Source organism: Lepidochelys olivacea (assembly GCF_965140295.1).
Source record: "Lepidochelys olivacea isolate rLepOli2 genome assembly, chromosome: 4".
NCBI lineage: Eukaryota > Metazoa > Chordata > Testudines > Cheloniidae > Lepidochelys > Lepidochelys olivacea.
Genome location: NC_140414.1, coordinates 38,067,083 through 38,090,522, shown reverse-complemented (window position 1 = coordinate 38,090,522; position 23,440 = coordinate 38,067,083). Strand labels below are relative to the sequence as shown.

The following is a 23,440-nucleotide window of genomic DNA, read 5'->3' as shown; positions in this document are numbered from 1 at the left end:
CTGGACAGGGAATGAGCAGTACTTAAGGCTTGCACTGCTGACCTTCTGCATGCCACAATATTAGCTATTCCTAAAATCCTTACAAACTCTGTCAGATAATTGAGCCCTGTGGTCTCTGACCTACAAGCCATCCCCTAGCTGATAGGACAACTTGTTCTCTGTTCCACACTATGGCAGGGGTTCAGAGGACACTGCTAAGCAGCCTCCCATCTGGCCTTCCCCCTAGTTGCTTAAATAAAAGTCAATTTCTTTGTTTCTAAGGCTATGTCTACACAGGCAACTGAATGACAAAACTTTTGTCATTCAGAGGTGTTAACCCCTCCCCTACCCCCCATCCCAAAAGACAAAAATAGTTTCGCAGCAAGCGCTAGTGTGAACAGCGCATTGTCAGCAGGAGAGCTGCTGAACAGCCACTACCCTGTGTGATTTTTAGTGGCACAGCTGTGGCAACACAGCCATGTTGCTAAAAGTTGTGTAGTGTAGACATAGCCTAAAGAGAGTAGGGAGTGAGGCACCAACCAAGCTGGAGTTCTAATAGATGCCTACTATTGTCATAATGAGATGTGAGGCTGTCTAATTCTCTAACAAACTTCTAGGTCAATTGTTGCAAGGAAATAAAGCCCCTCACAAAAGGGAATTACTTCTCTAAAGCTAGGTCTACGCTGGCACTTTCGTTGCTCAGGGTTGTGAAAACACCCCCCTACCTCACCCCATGACAAGTCTTGATGGAAAGCACTGGTGTGGACAGCACTTCACTGGCAGGAGCTGCGCTCCCATGGAGGAAGCTACTGCCCCTTGGTGGAAGTGGTTTATTTTGTTACCGGGAGCGCTCTCTTCTGGTGATACAGCCACGCTGTTGTAAGGTGCACAGTGTTAGACATCACCTAACACTTTTTGACTTTCACATCCTAGAGCTATGGGGACCTTAAATGTTAATAACTCAAAATAATCTGATAAACATATAAAACAAGAGCTCTGAACATTCTACTTGGCTTCCAACAGGAGCCAAAGCACTGCTAGAAACTCAGGTTATTCCCAAAGCACTCCCCTAGTGCAGCTGGTCCATGAGATTACTGTGACCATCATCATAGGCTTCCCCAGAGGAAGACAGGTTAAGGTGTATTTGTTCAGAGGGCTCCTTGAAGATTGCTTCAAGGAAATTAGTTTTGGTTGACACTTTCTCCTCTCCCTCTGTAGGTGGGAAAAGAAGTACTTTCTCAACGTGCAAAGTAAAGGCAGCGACGCCAGGACCCCTTCTGGAGATGGAAGCTTGTTAAAACCCCAGGTGTGTCCTTCATCTGTACAGACCACCCCCAGGGTCTTTCTAGGAGGTCGAATTCACCATGATGTCACTGCTAAAGACACTGAATCATAAAGACAATCACTGCCAAAACCCTTCACTACCACAGGACCCCAACCCTGATTTATAAAAAGGAACAAATGAGCATTTCAGAACTCCCAGGTCAGCAGAACATCTTTCATCTTCTCCTTGCACTCCTAAGCCTCTCTCTCCATACTGAGTTGGCAACAGGTAGGTCAGCTGTCTCTGCCTGCTTCAGCCAACTGAATAATGTAGACTAACAGCTACCCCTGTATAGCACATTGAAGAATGGAATTCATCTGGTTGAGGAAGACGCTCACCCTTTTTTTATTTAATGGTGCAAAAGGATCAATTTTGTTTTAGCTTTAAGAAACTTGAATGCTTTTATATTTTAACTTTTTAGTTTCTAATGTCACTGGTGTATATTTTACTAGCTGTGAGCTTTTAAATAAGCTTCAAGTATCTGATTTTTTTTAAAGGGTTTTTTTTTTCTGCCAGAGGAAAAAACCTGTATGGAAAATGTGGCTTTTTGTTAAACTATTTGTAACAAATAGTGGCCTCTCAGTCTATGTAATAGAGTGTCCTAGAGAACTAAATAAATGTAACATCACAGTCAGCTGGTCAGTAGACATGTCACTCCTGTTTCATTTACACTCTATAAACATAAGCAATACATCCAGTAAATTCAACTGCAGTGAGTTCTCACCCCTTTCCCTCCTCCTTGTAAAAACAAAAAGCTGAGCACTTGAATTTACTTCACTTGTTCTGTATTTGTATCTGTTTGTTAGCCTGTTAGTGGGATTTTATGCCAGTTACTGAAATGAGCATTGATGTACCCATTTTTAAAATAGTAAGGCACAGCCTTTGCCAAAAATACTGTCAACTGTATTTTTTTTGTCATTCCAGTTTGAGTTAATGTGCTGAGCATTTGTTTTTTTAATAAAAGCTTTGTAATAAAACATCACTTGTCTGGTTAAGAGTGATTACATGATCTAGCATGAGCCATCTCTAGTTTAAAAGGACTGCAGAATTCTTAGGATTGTTCTAGCTGAATCCATATTTTGGGGCTTACAGATCTTCAGCTCAACATCCCTTTTATGGGTAACATGATTCTTTTACTCACCCACCTGCATTTCTAAGGGTCTTGGGGAAAAAATAGGATTTTTTTTTTAATGCACCTGAAACCACCTGTCCTCATAATCTCATCCTGGGAATGAGGAAGAGGTGGGGCTGGCTCTTCCTCAGACATCTGACCTAAAGGGCCCTCACTCTTTTTCTCAGTTTCCTACTGAGAGGTATTGAATGGTCAGTGTTAGCCTTGCAAGTTAGAGGCACATATTCCATTCTTACTGTTGTGTCCAAAAAACTTACCTACAAGCAAGGGTCCTGAACCTGCCAACTGAGTTCATGTAGTCAGAGGCTAGTGCCTAAATATGAATCTTATTGATGTCCGTGGGGCTGGATCCAATTGGAGGTTGCGGGCCCTGGCTGGTATGGTGAGCTTCTTTTGTATTATCTCTGAACTATTTTCCTGAAAGTTGGTACTTCCGTGAATACACATTGCCATGGACAACATGAGGTTGACTTCACTGATGGAAGAAATGCACACAGAAGGGTTTCTGGAAACAGCATCAGCTCTTCTGTATTCTGAAAAATGCAGGGGTGTAGTATTTATTGGTGTTATCAGACATTCACAGATTAAGATCAGAAGGGACCACTACAATCATCTCTAGTCTGACCACCTTCATAAAAGGTGATAGTACCTCATCCAATAGTTCCTGCATCAAAAGCATATCTTTTAGAAAGAGCTCACACTTCAAGGTAAGTTGCTCCAATGATTAAATACCATCGCTATTAAGTGTTCCTTAAATCAGAATGACTACCTTCAGCTCATGTCTTTTCTAAATTAAAGAGGCATCTATCTCCCCACCTAGGTACTTACTGACCATGATCAAGGCCCCTCTTAACTTTCTTTTTTAAGATAAAAATATTGAGTTGCTTTACTATTGCACAGTAAGGCAGGTTTTCCAGACCTTGAATCATTCTTGTAGATATTTATTGAACCTTTTCCAATTTGTCCACAATATTTCAGTAATTTCACAAATCCCATAACAATGGTAATACCTCCCAACTTCTTCTCACTGTTCCTCTGTTTATACATCCAAGGCTTGCATTTGCTCTTAGCCACAGCATTGCTTTATGTGCAGCTGGTGAACCACCATGACCTCACTCCATCCTTTCCTGAGTCACCACTCTCCCAAATAGTTCCCCATCCTGTGTTACCTTGCATTTAACTACATTAAATAATGCTGTTCAAGTGAGCCCAGTTTACCAGGTGATAGTTCTATATAGAACTGACTTGTCTTTATCACTACACTAATTTTTGTGATCTGCAAACTTTACCAACAATGAATTTTTTCTTTCAGATCACTGACAATAGCACTAGGTCAAGAACAAATACCTAAGGGACCTCAGTAGAACTTCCTCTGCTTCTGTTTACATCCATGAGGACTTACACTGTAGTTTGAACTCTGCCTGTGCTTTTAACAGTGTGCTACCCTACAAGATTTCAGCCTCAAACTGAAAACCGTGTTAATATAGCTAAATACAAGGTCACACTTACAGGATGGGGAGACTATATTTGATCTAATGCCTCTCACCAAATGCTATTTGGGAAAAGAGAAGCAACATCTCTGGAAAGTAAATTTTAAGAAAGGGCTTAAAGTGAAAAAAAAAAATTATTTGAATTTCAACTTGGGCAGATCATTTAACTTGTTTCAGTTTGTCACCAGGTCCCAAGCTCAGGGATTTTGAGAGGAACTGAGATGATGTGGTAATGGTCATACTGGAGTAAGTCACAGGGGGATGGATTAGAGGGCAGACTGGGTAAAACAGGCAAAGCTGCATGATACATGTAATCTATCTCACAGCTATTGCTACCCCCATGAGATTATAGAAACAAACAGATGACATGCAATGCATTAGTCACCCAGCTGTGAGGGACCTTCAACTCTGCTTTATGCTGACAGTTGGCGGGGTAGAATGATTCTTTTTTGTGGTTTGGAAGTGAGACAGCTCCCAGTGGTGACAACTCAGTGAGTAGTAACTTAAGCAGCAGTCTGGGTCTCTTAGGGCAGGGGTTCTCAACCTTTTTCATTGAGGCCCCCCAAAATGCTATAAAAACTCCACAGCCCACATGTGCCACAACTGGTTTTCTGCTTATAAAAGCCAGGGCTGGCATTAAGGGCAAGCAGTGCATTTGCCAAGGCTCCCCACAAAGTTAAATTGCTCAGGCTTTGGCTTCAGCCCCAGTGAGTTTAACACTGGCCCTGGTTGAGAACCGCTGTTTTATGGAATAAGGTACAAATTAGTGCATGTGAAATATTCAATCCATATCTACTACTGCTTATAATATTAGGACTTCCACTTCCTGTATGCAAGGTATATTTAGGGATACTAGGGCTAACACCATTTCACTGGGAAGCAGTTAGTAGTTTTGTCAGGCATCTTGGTAGTAGCAACCCTGTGTTTTTGCTTTTGGGAGCTTAAGCCATATAACAGTATGTACACTACAGACCAGCCCCCCACAGCCTTCCTTTGGCTCTGTTTACACCCTTTTGCACTTAACATGTGCAAGGGTTTAGAGAAGATCTGGTAAGGTGTTAACTGTTGGGGAAAGAGTAGATTGGTGTAATTTACTCAAACACCAAGCTTAGTTAGTTATTCTAAAATAAGAGCATCCACACACTAGTCTCTCTCTCCAGGGAAACCTACCACCCTCGGAAACATCTGTCTAATACCAAAGAAACAATCACTTGGTACAATCAGTCTCTTAATAAACCTCCAATTCTTGAGCAAACTAGCAGAAGCTTGTCACAGGACTCGCTTCAAACTCCACATTGATACTTGTTGTTCTGAAGCGATCCGACTCAAGGTTCACTTGGTGGAATGTTTCATTTAATTCATTTCACGAGAGATGGTGTTTAGGCAACATTTACACCTATGAAATATTTAACATCCAAACACTAGCTTTGGTTTTCAACTCCTGAAGCTCACAGGCTGACACAAATACCCTGACAGTACACAATTTATATTAAAATCTAGTAACCATTTGGCTGAACAAACAAACAAATCCAGTGGCAGTTCAGTATTCTTTCTGCCCTAAGGGCCCTGCTGTTACTGCTACTGGCTGAAGTGACTGACTAGCTGCATCAGTAGGCATTTATTTGTTCCTAGAGTGTGTCTGAGCAGGCCAGCAAAGAAAACATTAAGAGGGAATTCTGTTCCATTTTCCTTTATGCACTGAGATATCTAAGGGAGACCTGCGCTTTCCCAATAGCTCTTGGTGGGGAACTTCTTGAAAACTCTTCTTGCTTATCTAAGATTAGGCTCCCAGATAAATCTTTTAGGCACATTTGAAAAATCTCAGCCTTAGGGCCAGTTTTGAAAAGACTTTAGCCACCAAGGGGGACTCTGGCTCACTCTCGCAACAGCTAGGCACCTTCCTTCTCCATGGAATCCAAAGAACCCAGCAAGCTGAGGGGGAGCTACTTATCTCCTGCTCAGCCCTTTCTCACTAATATGGAGGTGATGGTTGGCAGCAGGGTGGTTTTATTTTTCTTTATTACCATCAGCCCTGTAGTTAGAGCACTCACCTGGGCTGTGGGAGAGCAGGGTTCAAATCTTCACTCTGCCCGCTTTGGATGAGGTACTTGAACCTACCTCCCAGAAGAATCAAGAGAGCAGGTGCCAGAACAGACAGTAGCTGTACAATGGCTTGATGAAGTTTACAGACTCCATGTGGACATGCTCGATTGAAAGCGTGCTGTTGCATGTCGAGAGGAAGAAGGGCTAGTGGACATGATGCTCTTAATGGGAGCATTATGTTACCTCTACCACCCCTGCCTTCATCACAGCTGCCAAATCTCACTGGTCAGTGCAGACTCAAAAATCCATTTTAATTGTATGCACAGTTGAGCAAGTTTCTGCTGTACTGTATACATGTTTACCAAATCAATGATGCTAACTTACAGGGACAAAGCATAAAGGGGGGTTCTAGTTGGTGTTAATTCCCCATATACATGTACCAGCTGTGTATTGTAGACCAACCTTCATGAAAGCAGCCTTCCAACCTTTTTCCCACAACTCAGCAGAGAGCTGCTTGCTGGTGAAAATCTGCAAGCCTTTCAATGCTGGAGCTAAGGCCCCCAGTGGGAGGTTAGGTTACCAGTGACAAACGTTTTGCATTCTTTTGAATGGTGTGTCTACTATAAGGGTTTGTCCACTTATGGAAAACCACCCTAGAAGTGATTGCTGGCAGAAATGTAGGACCAGAATAGCTCAGGCTGTTACTAGGCAGCAGAGAAATGCACCAACAAAATAGTATCAGAGACCAGAATAGGAAAAATCCAATTGTGTGGAACAGCCAACACCGCAGTCAGGATATGCACAGTTACTTATGGCTTGATCCATAAAGGGCCTCAGGTGCCTAAGTCCAACATTTAGGTACGACTGAGATCCTCAATCTGCTTAGCTGCCACCTAACCCTGAAGGCAATTAAATGCCCTTGGTACCTATGTTTGTGCCAGAAGGCATGCTCAAAAGTCACTTAAGGCCCAGTGGGATTCTTATACTAGGCATTCTCTTGCTTATCTAGCCTGCCAGACCTGATCCAAGGGCCATGCTCAGAGAGCACAGATAACCCACCCAAGAGAGCCAGGGTGATCAGATCAGGAAGACAGTGTAATATGCATACATAAGCAGCATCACTTGCCCCATAACCTCAGCCATGCGGAACGCAATGCCATCCACAGCCTCAGAAACAACTCTGACATCATAATCAAAAAGGCTGACAAAGGAGGTGCTGTTGTCGTCATGAATAGGTCGGAATATGAACAAGAGGCTGCTCGGCAGCTCTCCAACACGAGTTTCTACAAGCCATTACCCTCTGATCCCACTGAGAGTTACCAAAAGCAACTACAGCATTTGCTCAAGAAACTTCCTGAAAAAGCACAAGATCAAATCCGCACAGACACACCCCTGGAACCCCGACCTGGGATATTCTATCTACTACCCAAGATCCATAAACCTGGAAATCCTGGGCGCCCCATCATCTCAGGCATTGGCACCCTGACAGCAGGATTGTCTGGCTATGTAGACTCCCTCCTCAGGCCCTACGCTACCAGCACTCCCAGCTACCTTCGAGACACCACTGACTTCCTGAGGAAACTACAATCCATCGGTGATCTTCCTGATAACACCATCCTGGCCACTATGGATGTAGAAGCCCTCTACACCAACATTCCACACAAAGATTGACTACAAGCCGTCAAGAACACTATCCCCGATAATGTCACGGCTAACCTGGTGGCTGAACTTTGTGACTTTGTCCTTACCCATAACTACTTCACATTTGGGGACAATGTATACCTTCAGATCAGCGGCACTGCTATGGGTACCCGCATGGCCCCACAGTATGCCAACATTTTTATGGCTGATTTAGAACAACGCTTCCTCAGCTCTCGTCCCCTAAAGCCCCTACTCTACTTGCGCTATATTGATGACATCTTCATCATCTGGACCCATGGAAAAGAAGCCCTTGAGGAATTCCACCATGATTTCAACAATTTCCATCCCACCACCAACCTCAGCCTGGTCCAGTCCACACAAGAGATCCACTTCCTGGACACTACAGTGCTAATAAACAATGGTCACATAAACACCACCCTATACCGGAAACCTACTGACCGCTATTCCTACCTGCATGCCTCCAGCTTTCACCCTGACCACACCACACGATCCATCGTCTACAGCCAAGCTCTGCGATACAACCGCATTTGCTCCAACCCCTCAGACAGAGACAAACACCTACAAGATCTCTGTCAAGCTTTCTTACAACTACAATACCCACCTGCAGAAGTAAAGAAACAGATTGATAGAGCCAGAAGAGTTCCCAGAAGTTACCTACTACAGGACAGGCCTAACAAAGAAAATAACAGAACGCCACTAGCCGTCACCTTCAGCCCCCAACTAAAACCCCTCCAACGCATTATTAAGGATCTACAACCTATCCTAAAGGATGACCCAACACTCTCACAAATCTTGGGAGACAGGCCAGTCCTTGCCTACAGACAGCCCCGCAACCTGAAGCAAATACTCACCAACAACCACATACCACACAACAGAACCACTAACCCAGGAACTTATCCTTGCAACAAAGCCCGTTGCCAACTGTGCCCACATATCTATTCAGGGGACACCATCACAGGGCCTAATAACATCAGCCACACTATCAGAGGCTCGTTCACCTGCACATCCACCAATGTGATATATGCCATCATGTGCCAGCAATGCCCCTCTGCCATGTACATTGGTCAAACTGGACAGTCTCTACGTAAAAGAATAAATGGACACAAATCAGATGTCAAGAATTGTAACATTCATAAACCAGTCGGAGAACACTTCAATCTCTCTGGTCACGCGATCACAGACATGAAGGTCGCTATCTTAAAACAAAAAAACTTCAAATCCAGACTCCAGCGAGAAACTGCTGAATTGGAATTCATTTGCAAATTGGATACTATTAATTTAGGCTTAAATAGAGACTTGGAGTGGCTAAGTCATTATGCAAGGTAGCCTGTTTCCTCTTGTTTTTTCCTATCCCCCCCCCCCCCAGATGTTCTGGTTTAACTTGGATTTTAACTTGAAGAGTGGTCAGTTTGGATGAGCTATTACCAGCAGGAGAGTGAGTTTGTGTGTGTATGGGGGTGGGGGGGATGTGAGAACCTGGATTTATGCAGGAAATAGCCCAGCTTGATTGTCATGCACATTGTGTAAAGAGTTGTCACTTTGGATGGGCTATCACCAGCAGGAGAGTGAATTTGTGTGGGGGGGTGGAGGGTGAGAAAACCTGGATTTGTGCTGGAAATCACTTTAGATAAGCTATTACCAGCAGGACAGTGGGGTGGGAATAGGTATTGTTTCATATTCTCTGTGTATATATAAAGCCTGCTGCAGTTTCCACGATATGCATCTGAGGAAGTGAGCTGTAGCTCACGAAAGCTTATGCTCTAATAAATTGGTTAGTCTCTAAGGTGCCACAAGTCCTCCTTTTCTTTTTGCGAATACAGACTAACACGGCTGCTACTCTGAAAGTGTAATATGTGTATATCTGCACCAGAAAAACCAAAAGCCTGGTGCTCAGTGCACTCACCATGATTATGGGAGAGCCAAGTTTCCAGTCAGGCAGAGCAGGGATTTGAAAAAATGTCTTCCACATCCCAGGTGAGTGATCTAACCACTGGACTGTGACTCCCACTCCATTATAGCCAAATCTCTCTCTCATTTTTCTCAGGAAAGGACTGACCTGGCATAGGTGCCCAACTCCAGAAGAGGGTTCACAGCTGCGAATCCTGAGCAGCAACAGGTGCCTCCCTTCAGCCCAAAAATTAGGCACTCAACTATCTTTGAGGGTTGGGACCTAAACCCTCTTCTGCCTTTCTCAGGAAACACTCCACTCATCTTGCGGACTTCTGAGAATCCCTCTTAGGCCTCAAATCTTCCCACACCATGCATGGGGATCCTGCATGTCTAACTGGGCAGTAGGGCCCTCAGCATTGCAACACCCAAGTCCCTTTGTGGATTTAGCCCTTAGTGCCTGCTAAGCTGCTGCCCTGTATTTAAATATCCTCCTGCACTCTACCCAACCTGCAGCATCTGAACCAAGGCTGAAAACCAAACCTGACTTCCTGCTTCATTTTTATTACAAACATCACCACATGCAGAAGAAATACATGAGTTAGCCACCTGGAATAGTACTTTACTATTAAGTTACTTATCCATCAGGAGCACCTACAGGCCACAGGCAGGAGTGGAGTCCCATTTGCACTAGACCATGTACAAACACACAGGAAGTCTCTGTCCCTTGCCCCAAAGTACTTGCACTAGAATTTAATGCAAAAACTGACTAAAACTAGAAACTAACACAAAGGGGTAGGAATGGGACAAAAACACACACAACTATAACACAAGCACAGAGCTGCTCTACAGAAACACAACTGGATGGTGAATTAACATAAATAGCAGCAATCCCATTGCTCTGCACTGGTTCACTGCCAGGCCCTTATGTAGATTTCCTGACCCAGATCAACACAGGGACCTCCACATGCACCAATAGGAATGTATGGTGTATATGCAGTCTCCTGAAGTACAGTGCAAGATACAACTCCCCTTCATCTTTGCAGGGACAGTTTCTAACATGCTACTGGCAAGTGGCTTTTTCCAGTTCTGAGAATGGAAAAAGCATGTTATGTTATCTGACAATTATGGGCTGATTTTTTTTAGCTGAGGGTTTTAAACATTTGAAATCAGCATCAGGAATACATCAAAATGAACACTTGTTTGAAGAGCACTAGTCTAAATGAGACAGAAAAAAAATCCTAGCTCCTTGATACTCCAAGTATCCAAGAGAGTAGGAAGACTGCATTTAAGAGATTGTAATTGCAGTTTAGTTCTCCTGCAAGAATGGGAATAATTCATCGTATAAAAGCTAGCAGATGCCCTTCAAAGAGCAACAGCACAAATAGTACAGAGATTTCTAACTGTGGTCAATTCCCCCCCCCCCACCTTTTTTTTTTTTTAAAGGAATGGTGGAATCCCACCATGTGGAAGTTGCTACAACACCACCACACATCCTAAAGGAGAGGAACACAGGTAAAAAGGCTTTGTCTTAGACTAGTTCTTACCACTTTCCATAACAAGACTCCCCATTGGCCCCTCTCCCATCTAGCTGGGATCTACCCATATTAGCAATATGGGAAGGGCAGAGTAGTTGCAACCCCACACTGCCAGCTCTCATGATACAGGAAAGTTTCTTAAAGCTCCTGGACGCAGGCAATTACCTGAGAATCTCAGCATTCATTTAAAAAGAGAGTAAGTTTCCAGCTTGATGGTTTTAGAGAAAAGCTTGAAAATGTGACCAGAGTGCACACTAAAGGCTCAGAAACCACATTAATGAAACAAGCATTTATCATTTAAAAAAAAAATAAATCACCTCATGATTTTCAAGCCAACATCATGATTTTTTGAGGCCAGACTCATGATTGTTGAATGCTTGGGGCTTGTGGTACTGAGTCCCTGACACCTGGTTGTGTCTCACAGGTTAAGGGCCCCTGCCCTAACTATTGCAGTAGCCCCATTTGTGTCACAATTCTCTGACATTTTAAAAAACAAAAATCTAGTTTAAAACGACATTTGCATTTTAGCTCCAAAACCACTAGGTCAAACACTTTTTGGGAGAGACACAAGGGGCAATCAGTCTAAGGGATAAAAGGGTTACCTTTTTCAAGTAGCTTTATTTGGCCCCACCATCAAACTTTCCTCCTGGCATACAAAATACAACAGAGATTCTGAAGCCAAAAGTGCATCTAAAACCACCTACAATACATGTAATTGTTTTTGCAATATTGTTTTTTCATCTAAACCACTGCTACAGCTACCGCAGAGATGTTCTGTGATTGCCGATGGAAAAAGGTGGTGTCTAGGACAATGTGTTCTCAAATGTCATCCACACCATTTAAAAAACAGCTACATATAGGCCCATCCTAGATTCAATTAAATATCCCTATCTAGCTACTGTCCTCACTATCTAGGGAGGAAAATATCTACCACAGTGTGATGGGGTGTACACTCCACACTGGGCCTGCAAGAGCTGAATTGGGCCAAGTGGCCCCAATCAGTCAATTGGGTTGCAATCTGGGAGAACTAAGTATGGGTGGAAAGCTCTAATTAAGGGAAGCTCACCTGTGTGGGAACAGGCAGAGCTTATAGAAAGACAGCAAACTGCCGGGAGGTAAGTTTGCAGTCAGTCCTTGGGAGGAAGTGGGTATATAGAGACAAAAAGCTCCCTGAAAGGAGGGAGCTGAGAAGCTGGCAAATCCAGAGCAGCGGGGAGGGCCAAGAGGTAAGGGAGAGGCTCAGGGAAAGGCAGCAAGGCACAGGAGGGAGCCTACCTTAGCTACTGTTTAGAGGGTCCCTGAGCCAGAACCCAGAGTAGGCTCGGGTTCCCCTACCAGCCACTGAGGGACTGGCACCTGGGGCAGCAAATGGGTGCACTGCCTGAGACTGCTGGTGAGCAGAGACTTTGATACACATCCCTGGAAGGGGAAACCACATAGTGACCTGGCCCAAGGGCTGAGTTACAAAGAGGACTCCGCAGTTCCTGGAGCGAGAGAGTGGCAGAGTGTAACTACTAGAAGGTGTGTCAGCCTGGCAGAGCTAATCCCCAGAACTGCCAGGAGGTGCCATCGTGCAAAGAGTAGTGCACCCATCCCACACAGTAACATGCTAGAGAATCAGACTGACACCTGTAAGTACAAACATTACAACCAAAATATGCTTGCATTCATCTACTGGGCAACTGTAATTATGAGCCAAATTGAGAGATTAGAAGGAATATATCTTTTGGTGCTGATACAACATAGGGAGTGTTTCCTCTACCAACAGGCAGCCCGATCTACAACCTTTGCACAAGGCTTGATCCTTCTTAGCATCCCTGTCACACTAAGTGCCATGGCTTGCATTTTACACCTCACTCCCTCTCGACACGGAGCAGTACAAAGCATTCCGACTAGGACAGCCCCATTAAGGTTCTAGTTAAAACTACATTTGTGAAATAGGCTGTGCTCCTGTGCTCTCCCCAACAGAGTCAGCAGCTAGAATGACCATAGAGGGAACATGTTTGGCAGCCAGATGACCCAGATGCTAAGTTCTGAGCCATCTTTCCAGCTGCAGTATCTGGGCTTATGTCGGACACCTCAGCTGTTGACTGTCAAGCTGCCCCCCAGATCTGTGCCATGCACACATCTCAAAGCTTCGAGGGAAATGCAGTGAATGCTCCTGCTGAGAAAAAGGACAAGGAAGACAAAGGGTTTAAAAGCAAGTAGAGAAGGAAAAACATCAACAAACATTTTGTTCTTCCCTATTCCCCAGTTTTTCACAACTTGCTTTCCTTTACTTTATCAGAAAGAGCGTAAGTAGTTAGCAGGGCCAGGATACCACATCCTCTTTTCAACACCTTGAGGTCAAGGAGCAGAATCCTTGGACAATCGTTAGTGATGGAAGGGGAGGTGCAAACAGGTGTTTCCTTTGTTGAATTTCATTAGGCATCATTTTAAGCTAATTTCCCAAAGGTGTCTTTAAACAAGTTTTTGCCAGAAAATGGTGGAAAAAGTTCTTCTACAATTTTCCATTTACTATTTGCATTTCAAGCTTGATTTGAATCCCATTTTGTCATTAAAAGAAATCCTTCCTTTAGGGTTATGATCCCTCGTGCATTATCACTGCCCTAATGTGAATCTTAAATTGACTCTGACTACTGCATAATCCTTTCTGGCGAAGGGACATTTGAACTGTAGCACAATGACTTTTTGTAGCTGTTATCACTTCAGATTTGTTTCATCATAATCTCTTGAACACAAGTTACTTACAACAAGTTTTATGCATTTCTGAGAACAGTAAGCCAAATCAAAAATAAGCTATTTTTTAAGATGGCTGTTGGCCCATGTTCTCAAACCTGGGTGTCTAAAGTTAGCCCCTTAAATCCATATTAAGATGCATCAACAAAAGTAGACTGGTTTTCAAAAGTGTATCTTCAATGGGACTTATGCATACTCTATATTTCTGTGCCTTGACATGGATTTATGGGGCTAACTTTAGGCACTCAGGTTTGAAATGTTGAACTGGTATCTCTTACCTATGTTGCTTTGTCTGGCACGCCAAGCACTCCTGACGGACACCAACACCACTCCCTCAGAGTAAGCACCTCCAAACGTCCCATTCGTTTTGGAGGGAAAACTTTTCAGGAATAGCAAGCTGAACCTCCAAATGCCACTTGCAGATTTTGGGTATATATTTTATATATACGTACACACGCATACAAAGTGTATCTGTTAGAGCTCTTGAAAAGAAAACATTGCATAAGGGAAAGTTTGTTTTCCCAAAATATCACATTTACTGATGATTGATTATATTTAAGTTTATGATGAAATAGCTCATGCAGGACTTTAAACATCAATCCTTCACATTAAATGAAAGATGATTTTATGATTAAAGGGAAGACTATCAACTCAAATTTGGCCCCAAATATTGATTTTGTGTTTAAAACAAAAAAGCTTCCACTAAACACAAGATTCACAATTCAAACATTGAGAACCTTAACGTGAAACTGATTTCCTCTATTTCTGTGTCCACGCTGGAAGAATTTCAAAAAGTGAAGACCACCGATCATGAAAAGTTAACTAAAATTTAAAAATTCATTCAGTTTTAACAAGCTAAGTTGTGATCAGTACCAACAATTTTTGTTGACAGTAAGATTTCTTTAATGTGACATTGTTCTTTGAAGGCACAGGACTGGGAATCAGATGTGGGCTGAAATCCTGGTCTCACTGAAGTTAATGATTTCTCTTCCTGCCTCTGACACACACACTTCCTGTGTGACCTTGGGCAAGTCACTTAACTGCTCCGTGCCTCAGTTTCTCTATCCGAACAATGAGAGTTTGCAAAGCTCTGCAGGATCTTTGGATGGAAGAACTGTCCTCATATTTCTTCCGATTTATGTTATAGACACCCATCCTATAAAGTATCACAAACTAAATAATAGAAAAGGGCTACCAAAGAAATGAACACCCCAACCCTCCACCCATTTCTTCCACAATAGCCTGAGAAAATGGGGGCTTTGAACCAGGCATGAAATATTAACAAAACTCCCTCGCAAGCCCAGGGAAAAGAAAATTCCAAAACCAAGGACCCATTACAAAGAGTGTCCTGCCTATACATTTACACAGATGGGACCTGATCTTAAAGAGCTCAGCTACAGCAGCTGAGCTGCTCCTGGTACAAGGAGAGTGACACTACAAAAATAAATGTAGTTTTTGAAGAAGTTCCAGTAAAAAAGCTAGCTTAAAGGACTCCCCAACATTTATAAAAATGTTTACAAGCTTTTTATTCTAGCTGGTTAAAATAAATCCATGTACTTAAGATGGTAAATTCTTCAGGGCTGGACTATCTCTGTTATATATTTGTACAGCAGCTAGCACAATGGGGCCCTGATCCATGATTTGAGCCTTTAAGTGTTACCCCAATTGAAATAATTATTACTGCTTTAAAACACAGTATTAAGCAGCTTTTTTCCTGAGGAGTCAGCCACAAATGACAGTATAAATCATTTCAAGATTAAATTTTTAAAAATACAGAATCTATAAAAATAATCTGTTTAAGGTACTATTATATTGTAATCCAGCTATTACTATGTTATATAGATTAGCATAATTTAAAAAAAAATGTCAAAACAAAACCAGACATTGCATTTCTGCCTCTACATTTGCCAGGATGCAAACAGACTGCCACCCGGTGGATTAGAACCAAGTACACCAATTCAAAACCAGTGGATTCAATACAGAGTTGTTGACAATTTTATTTTCACTAAAATGTGCGTGAGTTATTTTGTTAATATAATAAACTGTTCAAATACATGAATGCTGTTTTCATTTTTGTCTGCAAGAAAATGTCTTGTGCCTGAAAGATCAACATCTGCACAAAGGCACCATGTGTGTAAAGCTTTCAGAATTACAAGAAAAATTAATCTACCAAATCGGCCCTCAGCCCAGAAATTGTTAACTGGTGTAAACAATCACTTCAGAGACAGATTGCAATCAAAATGCACAGAACCACCTGAGACATTCTAGGAAAGGCTTGGTCAAGCAGCATTCCTAGTGTAGTAGGAGAAATACTGCATGGCACATGCTTATATAGATGGCTTGACAACCCCTCATATGCTGGAGTTCATTTGTATTTGTAAAATCCTTCACCCGTCTTCTTACCCATCTTCCTCTCCTCTACCAATTTATTCAGCAGTGGGCTCGGAGCAAACAGAGGATTGTTTGGCTCTAATGAATGCCACCCTGGTAGGAGAAAGGAAGAATAAGTTAGTGGTGATATTTATTATTTGCAAAGAGGACAGTCTCCTAGATGTCAGGGACACTTCAGTACTCTTCCATGAAATATTCTCATGTGGGTCTTGTCATTCTCTCCTATCTAAGTTCTTCCACTTTAATTAATTGGACCAGAGAGAAAGTTAGTGTGACAGTAAAGCCTAGTGATAAGGGCACTCATCTGAGATGGCAGATCCCTGTTCAAATCCTCTCTCCTCATCAGGCAGAGGGGGGCAGGTCTTGAACTGCAGGGCTCCCATATCCTGGGGGAGTTCCCTAACCACTAGACTAAAGATAGTGAGAGGTTATCCTCCTCTCCCCCTCCCTCCCTCCAGCTGTTTTGTGTGAACTCACCTGAGGGGGCCGACCTAGGAGGTGGAGCACACCACTGAACATGCCTACTGGATCAAGTCCCCGCATGTGATTTAAATGACCATCTTCCCTGAGATGTGAATTGCTCAGTGGGAGATTGCCCAAGTCCCTAGAGAGAGGCTGCAGTGTGCACTTCCAGATGCAGAAGCTTAGGTGCTGATTGAGCTTAGGTACCTATAGGGTTAGGTGGCACCTGAATGGAAGTTTTCGGCATTGCAGTGGGGTCTAAAAACAGAACTTAGACACCTATGTACCTTAATGGATTACACCCTAAGTATATTCTACATATTATTGAAGGAGGTTATCCCCAGTGTCCCAGCAGCTGGGGTATTCTATAGTAATAAAAATACTGGAAGAGCAAGGGTGAAAGAAGGATTTTAATCTGTGCAACAGTCAGAAAATGTAACACTGCTCAGAAGTACTGACTAATAGAAAGCCAAGCGATTTACTGAAGAGAATTTTCTGAAAGTGAGATTTTGTTTCAAGCAGACCTTTTTAGAACACCAGCTGAATACATCTGAGCCGTTTAAACAATTACAGTCAGACAATTTGTCATCAATTGCGCCTCAGCCTCCTATTTCTGACCAGGAAAGCAGGGCCAGTCATTAAATCAGTGTCCAACCATTTATCAACTGTGGTGAGAGGGGGCCTTCCCTTCACCTTGAGATCCACTGCATGCTGGGGAGCAGCTGTCATGAAAGGTGTCACTATGGTAACCTCTGCAAGGACAGCACTTATACCTGACCCCTCAAAATACATTTGCCAGAATAATTCTACAGGAACACAATTACTATGGGCCCTTGTTATTGAGCACAGCAAAGCAGCAAGGGGAGGCATTAGGTTAGGGATAATAGGCTGGAATCAAACTCAGTCTGAGGTGATAAAAAGTCCCAATTAGTTTGGCTTTCAGTTTTAGTTTTTCCAGATCCCATTTGGCTAATCAGCTCAAACATTCATCACATCTCTGAGGTGCTTCTGCAAGACCATCTTCTTTGGGGTTTGACATCTTATAGCTATTGAAAAGCCAAGACCTTTAGCACTTCATATTTTGTTGTTCACTTACAAATGATGAGACATTCAACTTTTAACACATATAAATGACTTCCCTATTAGCTCTGTAGGGAAATATGGTTTGTAAAACATGTAGGAAAATGGACTGGAGGGAATACATTCCTAAATATCTGTCACTTCCAATTCATTCCTCTTCTCCCTTTCCTCACCCATTTTCATTAGCTTCTCCAGTTTCACTGGGATTATTAACCTACATTGATACCTTTCTGTTGAAAACACAGTCTAAATCAGCCAAATAACCATTCCTGGTTTTCCCATCAGTAAACTGGGGATACTACTACTTCCCTACACGTCACAGAGATGTTTTGAGGATTGAGCTCTTGTTTGAAAAAGGCTTTCAGGATGTTAGCACTTAAGTATAGTGCTCAGCAATAAACATTTTAACACCAGAGGTAGAGTATGAGCAACAATAATGACAAACACATGACTGGGAACTCTCTCACACATTTATTACAGAAGGAAGGCTATATAATATTTATATGAGAAATTCATTAGAAGTGGTATGTACATATTTATGCTTCTTGTTTAAGCCTCTACTACCCACAGTCTGAAGACTTATACTCCCAGCTCACTCACAGGAGATCGTCTTGACAAAGAGACTAGTTTAAGATGATTCCCAATGATCACTTTTTCCCTCATAGTATCAAGAAACTGAGGACTCTGACCGCTCTTCCTACTGTTTCCCAGTTACTTTCCACACAATCTTTACACTGTTCCACAAGGATGGAGCTCCCCTTCTTCCAACTTGCTTAACTCTATGGCAAACTTCCAAGTTACCTCTCATAATTACCTCCAGTAAACACAAGCCTGCATTTAGAATGTGCACGTCCTTATCATGCTGTGATTCCTATTACATATTTTTGCTCAATCTTTATAGCTTTCCCCTCTTATGCTGCTATGCACTGCCACACTCTCCAGTCATTCTGGCACTCAAAAGCAGCCAACTTGTTTTTATACAGTATGCAATCCATTTTCCTAATTGTTTGATTAGAGTTGCAGAAACCACATTTATTTTAAAGAGGTGGGTTTCTCTCTCCAAAATAACTGTTGTAAATCACTTAGTAGGGCTCCTCCAACCAAAACAAAAATGGTGTAGGCAAAAGGGTTTCTTATTTCGCTTCATGTATACACATGCACCATTCTCTAAGGAAATGTAAGTCAGTTTTACAAATTAAAGCCAGAGAAGTTTGGAAGGGATTTTACAGAGTGAGTTTATGGGTGTTCTTTGGAGCACAACATCTCTCCTCACACTCTTGAAGAGGAAGAGTTCAACAGTTTAGCCTCATTTCATGCTTCTCTCACCCCCACAACACACTGTGGCCTGGTCTCGGTTTGAAAAGCACCTATATTCCAGCAGTGGTCTATGTTAGCAAACTGCTCAAAGCCTGAGCCATGGCTGCATTAGCAGCCGAACACCAGTGCTGCAACAAGGGGACTAATTTTTCTAGTGCAGACACACACAAAGGGACCCCCAGAACAACTATAGTCACTTGGGATGAACCTCCCCCATGTTGTAAACACATGCCTTTGAAAACGATGGCATGTTATTATTGATGCTGACTGATCATTCATTAATAGGCAAAGTCACTTTCCTCAGTTTAAATTCAGTGTAAGTCAGACTTAAGTTGACACCTCCAGTTACAATTTATCTAAGAAAGAAAGAAAATGTGTATACAGTACCATCTATAATATATTTACTGGTATCCAACCCAACATAGTCCAGCAGTTCAAATGGACCCATGGGATAGCCAGCCCCCAGCTTCATGGCAACATCAATATCTTCCTTTGATGCATCTCCTAGAGAAAATATTGACAGTCTGATGAACAGAGAAGATTCTGTATCCATTTGCCATTATTTTTAAATAATTAACACAGTGTTATTTCATGCTGGCACAGCTCTTTACAGTAATCTTTGCAGGTCCCCTAAAACTGAGCCAGCACATAGTAAATATGTTATGGAAATAAGCATTGTGTTTGGCATGGTTATCAGCAGAAATATAAAACAGTAAACATTAAGGAGTATCCAGAATAGTGCTAAGTATCCTCACTGGCATACTTTCAAGGACAGTTTAAGGACAAATACATGGACCCATAGATCAAAGTTGTGAGAAAAGTCCAGAAGCCAATAAACCGATAGATCCCTAGGGACTCAACTGCTACTAAACGTGGGCCCAGCCAGCAAAGCAGGAGCAGACAGGAAGTGCTAGAAAGAAGAGTACAAAGCTGGGCCTCTCCCACAGTATGTTTGTGGGTCTAATTCCCATTTTCCTGACTTCGTCCTTATTGTATTGCCTATTTCAGTAGAGGCTTTTGTGCTGTATGTGAGGATAATGATACAAAAGACCCCTGATCCAGGGCACACTAACAAGAGAAGAAGAGAAAGCTATTTTAACTAAAGTTAAAGTTGTTTGAAACCTTGCAAACAAGTCACTCTGAAGAAATTTTGTGCTTGATTATTTTTAAGTTTTCATAAAAATATCTTGCTCTGGTGTAAGTCTATACATTTCAGACTTGCAAAAAATACAAAATATACAGAAATGTCGTTAATAAAATCCCAAACACCAAGACTTGAGACATTTAATTTATAATGTGAATCTGAAAAATAATTTCATGTGGTTTTAAAAAAAAAAGGAAAGGAACGTAGAATAAAACTCAGCCATATAGAGATTAGATACAGAGAAAGAGGTCAGAGACAGGCTAGCCATTAAAGGGACTTTCCCTTTGACTCCAAGGAACTTTGTGTATCTTTTGATTGACTTCCAGGGACTTTGGTTGAAGCCTGAAGTGATCGAGTTACACAAGTCTCAAAGGGCCCAATTCTGTGAAGCGTCAAGTCAACTTCCACTAAGGTTGATGAGAAAGGAGAGTGCGCAGCAGCTTGTAGGATTCAAGCCCCTGGGCTTCATTCTTTTTCATAAATCAACGAGAATACTCTGAATTGTGGAACATGAGCAAGAAGTTTTCAAACTGCCTTTTATTTAAGCAGGACATCTTCAACTGCTGATCCACTTCTAAAGCAGCTGATAAGACTCATTTCCCTTTCTGTGGCTGATATGTTCTCTTGTGCCCTTTTAAAAAAAAATCATGTTGAAATGTTTGGGATCCGCATTTTACTTTTGAAAGATGGTAAGAATTAGCCTGTTTCACTAATGGAAAATAATTTTAATGACACTTAATTTCAATGTGATTTAAACTATTGGGCCTAATTCATCACAGCAGAATGGATGCAACTCATCCATTGAAGTTGATGGAATTATACCTACTTACAACAGCAAAATATTTGGTTCACTTTCTTAGCTTCAGTAGACACTTTACCACTTAGGCTATGTCTACACTACGCACCTTTTAGCGACAGCTGTGCTGCTGTTTGTCAGCATGAGAGAGCTCTCCTGCTGACAAAAAACTTCCACCCCAACAAGTGGCGGTAGCTTTGTTGGCAGGAGAACTCTCCTGCCAACAAAGCACTGTTCACATGGGTGCTTTTCGTCAGCAAAACTTTTGTCGTTCGGGGTGGGGTGTGTGTGATTTTTTCACACCCCTGAACAACAAAGGTTTTGCTGACGAAAGTCCAGTGTAGACAAAGCCTTAGATGCCTGACCACCTACCGACATTAACTAGTTGCAGGAGAACTCCCTGCCCCCTGGAAACAATAAAGACAGAATACACTTAGAAGGACCACAGCACAAAAAAAGCTGTCCCCCAATTCATAGTCAGAGCTACCTAAATACAGGAATTCCATGTAAGCCAGACTACTTTACTGAGGTTTCTTGGTTTTTCAATAAAAAGAGCGCAATATGAACTTTCCTATATTAATCCTCATAATAAGGCACCAATTTAAATAATTACTTGCAATGTTTCATTAGAGGAATAAAGCCCATGCAAAAGCTGAAATCCTGAAATCTTTACCCACAGACTCAAATGTTTATTGTGCCTGAATACTTTGCATGCCCAGGACTTCAATGATTGACCCCACAAAATTAAAGTTTCAATGATTATTATTGTCAAGAAATATCCTAGATTCCCTGCCAAGGTTAGTAGAGTAATGCTCTTTTTCTAACCTGATTCAAGTCACTACCATGAGGATCAACACAAGAGGAACAGATATGATACAAGTTTAACACATTCCAACAGAGAATATCAATCAATGTGAACGTCAGGTCTTCAGGCTTTAACGCAACTTCAATCAACCCCCTAAATTTATTCATTAAATAATTAAAGTTCATTAATAAAATTTTAAACAAGTGTAGAATCCTTGTATTCTTCAACAAAAAAGACCAACCAGAACAAAGCTGAAATCAAAATAATGTTTTTGGTTAGGCAAAGGGGAGTTGATTTTATTATAAAATCCTTGAGAAATTTTTCTATAAATTTAAAAATCTATCGTCTCCCTAAGTGCATAAAATTACATCTATCATTTAACAAAGCCATCTCCTTAACACATTAGAACACCCACATAATGTATTCCAAATTGTGATATTTTACTAAGAGAAAAGCTGTCCCTCTCCACCCCCGCTCCTTTGCCTTTCAAGTCACTGTAATTTGCTCTATTCTCCCTTCGTGATGTAATTAGATGCATTTGTTGATGGATAAACAAGTAGCACAAGTTTAAATTTCTCTTGGAGATCAAACCATCACTTCCATAAGCTATAAAGGAGATTTTTTAATATTTAAAATGTACTAGCTGGAATGCTGGTAATGGAATGCTTTCATCTGTAAGAAAATGCTGCTTTCGAAAACAAAACTTTGGAAAGACATTGTTAATAGCATGCAGTGACGAACAGAGTGCCTGAAATAAGAACAATTCCATTAAGGTCTGGTCTACACTACCGAGGTTAGGTCGACGCAAGGCAGCTTATGTCGACCTAACTATGGAAGTGTCTACACTTAAATTTTGCTCCTGCTGACGTAACTGCCCCACTACACTGACTTAACTCCATCTCCATGAGTAGCATAAAGTCAAGTTCGATGTACTTAGGTCAACGCAGTGCCAGTGTAGACACTGCATTGTTTACATTGACTGTTACTGGCCTTCAGGAACTGTCCCACAATGCCCCAGATTGACAGTGCAATTGATACAAGTGCTTCTGGTGAGGATGCACGCTGCTGATACAAGGAGAAAAGTGTAGATAGGCACAATGTAATTACTGCCAGTGTAAGTTAGGTCAACTTAATTTTTTAGTGTAGACATGGCGTCTGTAACTTGCCCTTTATCCACTCACATTACTAGCTTGTTTGTTTGTTTTTTTTAAATGGTTTAGGTTTTTAAGATTAGCTGGGTTTGGTTATGGGAGTCAGGATTCCTTCCCTTCCAAATCCTAATGCAAAAGAGACTACCACTAAAGCAGGAGTCCCCAAAGCAACTAGAGCTAGTGGGAGAGGAGCAGGAGGTTACTGGGAGGCAATGGGACTGAGGTTCTGTCTACACTATCGAGCGTATGTCAGTCAGCATAACACCCTAGTATACACGCAGCCTACAGCGACCGGAGTTTTTCTGTTGGTGTGGGAACAGCAGCTACACCTACACTGAGAATTTTGTTGGCATAGCTATGTCGGTCAGGGGGTTGTTTTTTTCAAATCCTTGACCACTGTAGCTATGCAGATATAACTTTCAAGGGCAGAAAGCCCGAGGTTCCTATGTGCCCAAGACACGTTTGAAAATGGGTATTAGGGCTTGTCTAGAAGAGGAGTT

At 42.0% G+C, this 23,440-nt stretch overlaps 2 protein-coding genes across 5 annotated transcripts in view; one reads left to right on the top strand and one right to left on the bottom strand.

The window, feature by feature from the left end:
- Nucleotides 1–2,261, top strand: part of LEF1 (lymphoid enhancer binding factor 1) — a 96,429-nt gene extending 94,168 nt beyond the window's left edge. For all 4 annotated transcript variants that reach the window (XM_084625879.1, XM_084625880.1, XM_084625877.1 and 1 more), the window contains one exon: nucleotides 1,198–2,261. In XM_084625879.1, coding sequence (XP_084482005.1) covers nucleotides 1,198–1,277 — 80 coding nt within the window. In that variant the 3' untranslated portion in view covers nucleotides 1,278–2,261. The remainder of the gene's footprint in view (nucleotides 1–1,197) is intronic.
- A 13,505-nt stretch (nucleotides 2,262–15,766) lies between these two features.
- HADH (hydroxyacyl-CoA dehydrogenase) overlaps nucleotides 15,767–23,440 on the bottom strand; it is a 42,878-nt gene continuing 35,204 nt past the window's right edge. Inside the window, exons 7-8 of the mRNA XM_084626671.1 lie at nucleotides 19,432–19,548; nucleotides 15,767–16,278 (exon numbers count right to left, since the gene is read on the bottom strand). Of these exons, the coding sequence (XP_084482797.1) occupies nucleotides 16,160–16,278; nucleotides 19,432–19,548 (236 nt within the window). The 3' untranslated portion in view covers nucleotides 15,767–16,159. The remainder of the gene's footprint in view (nucleotides 16,279–19,431; nucleotides 19,549–23,440) is intronic.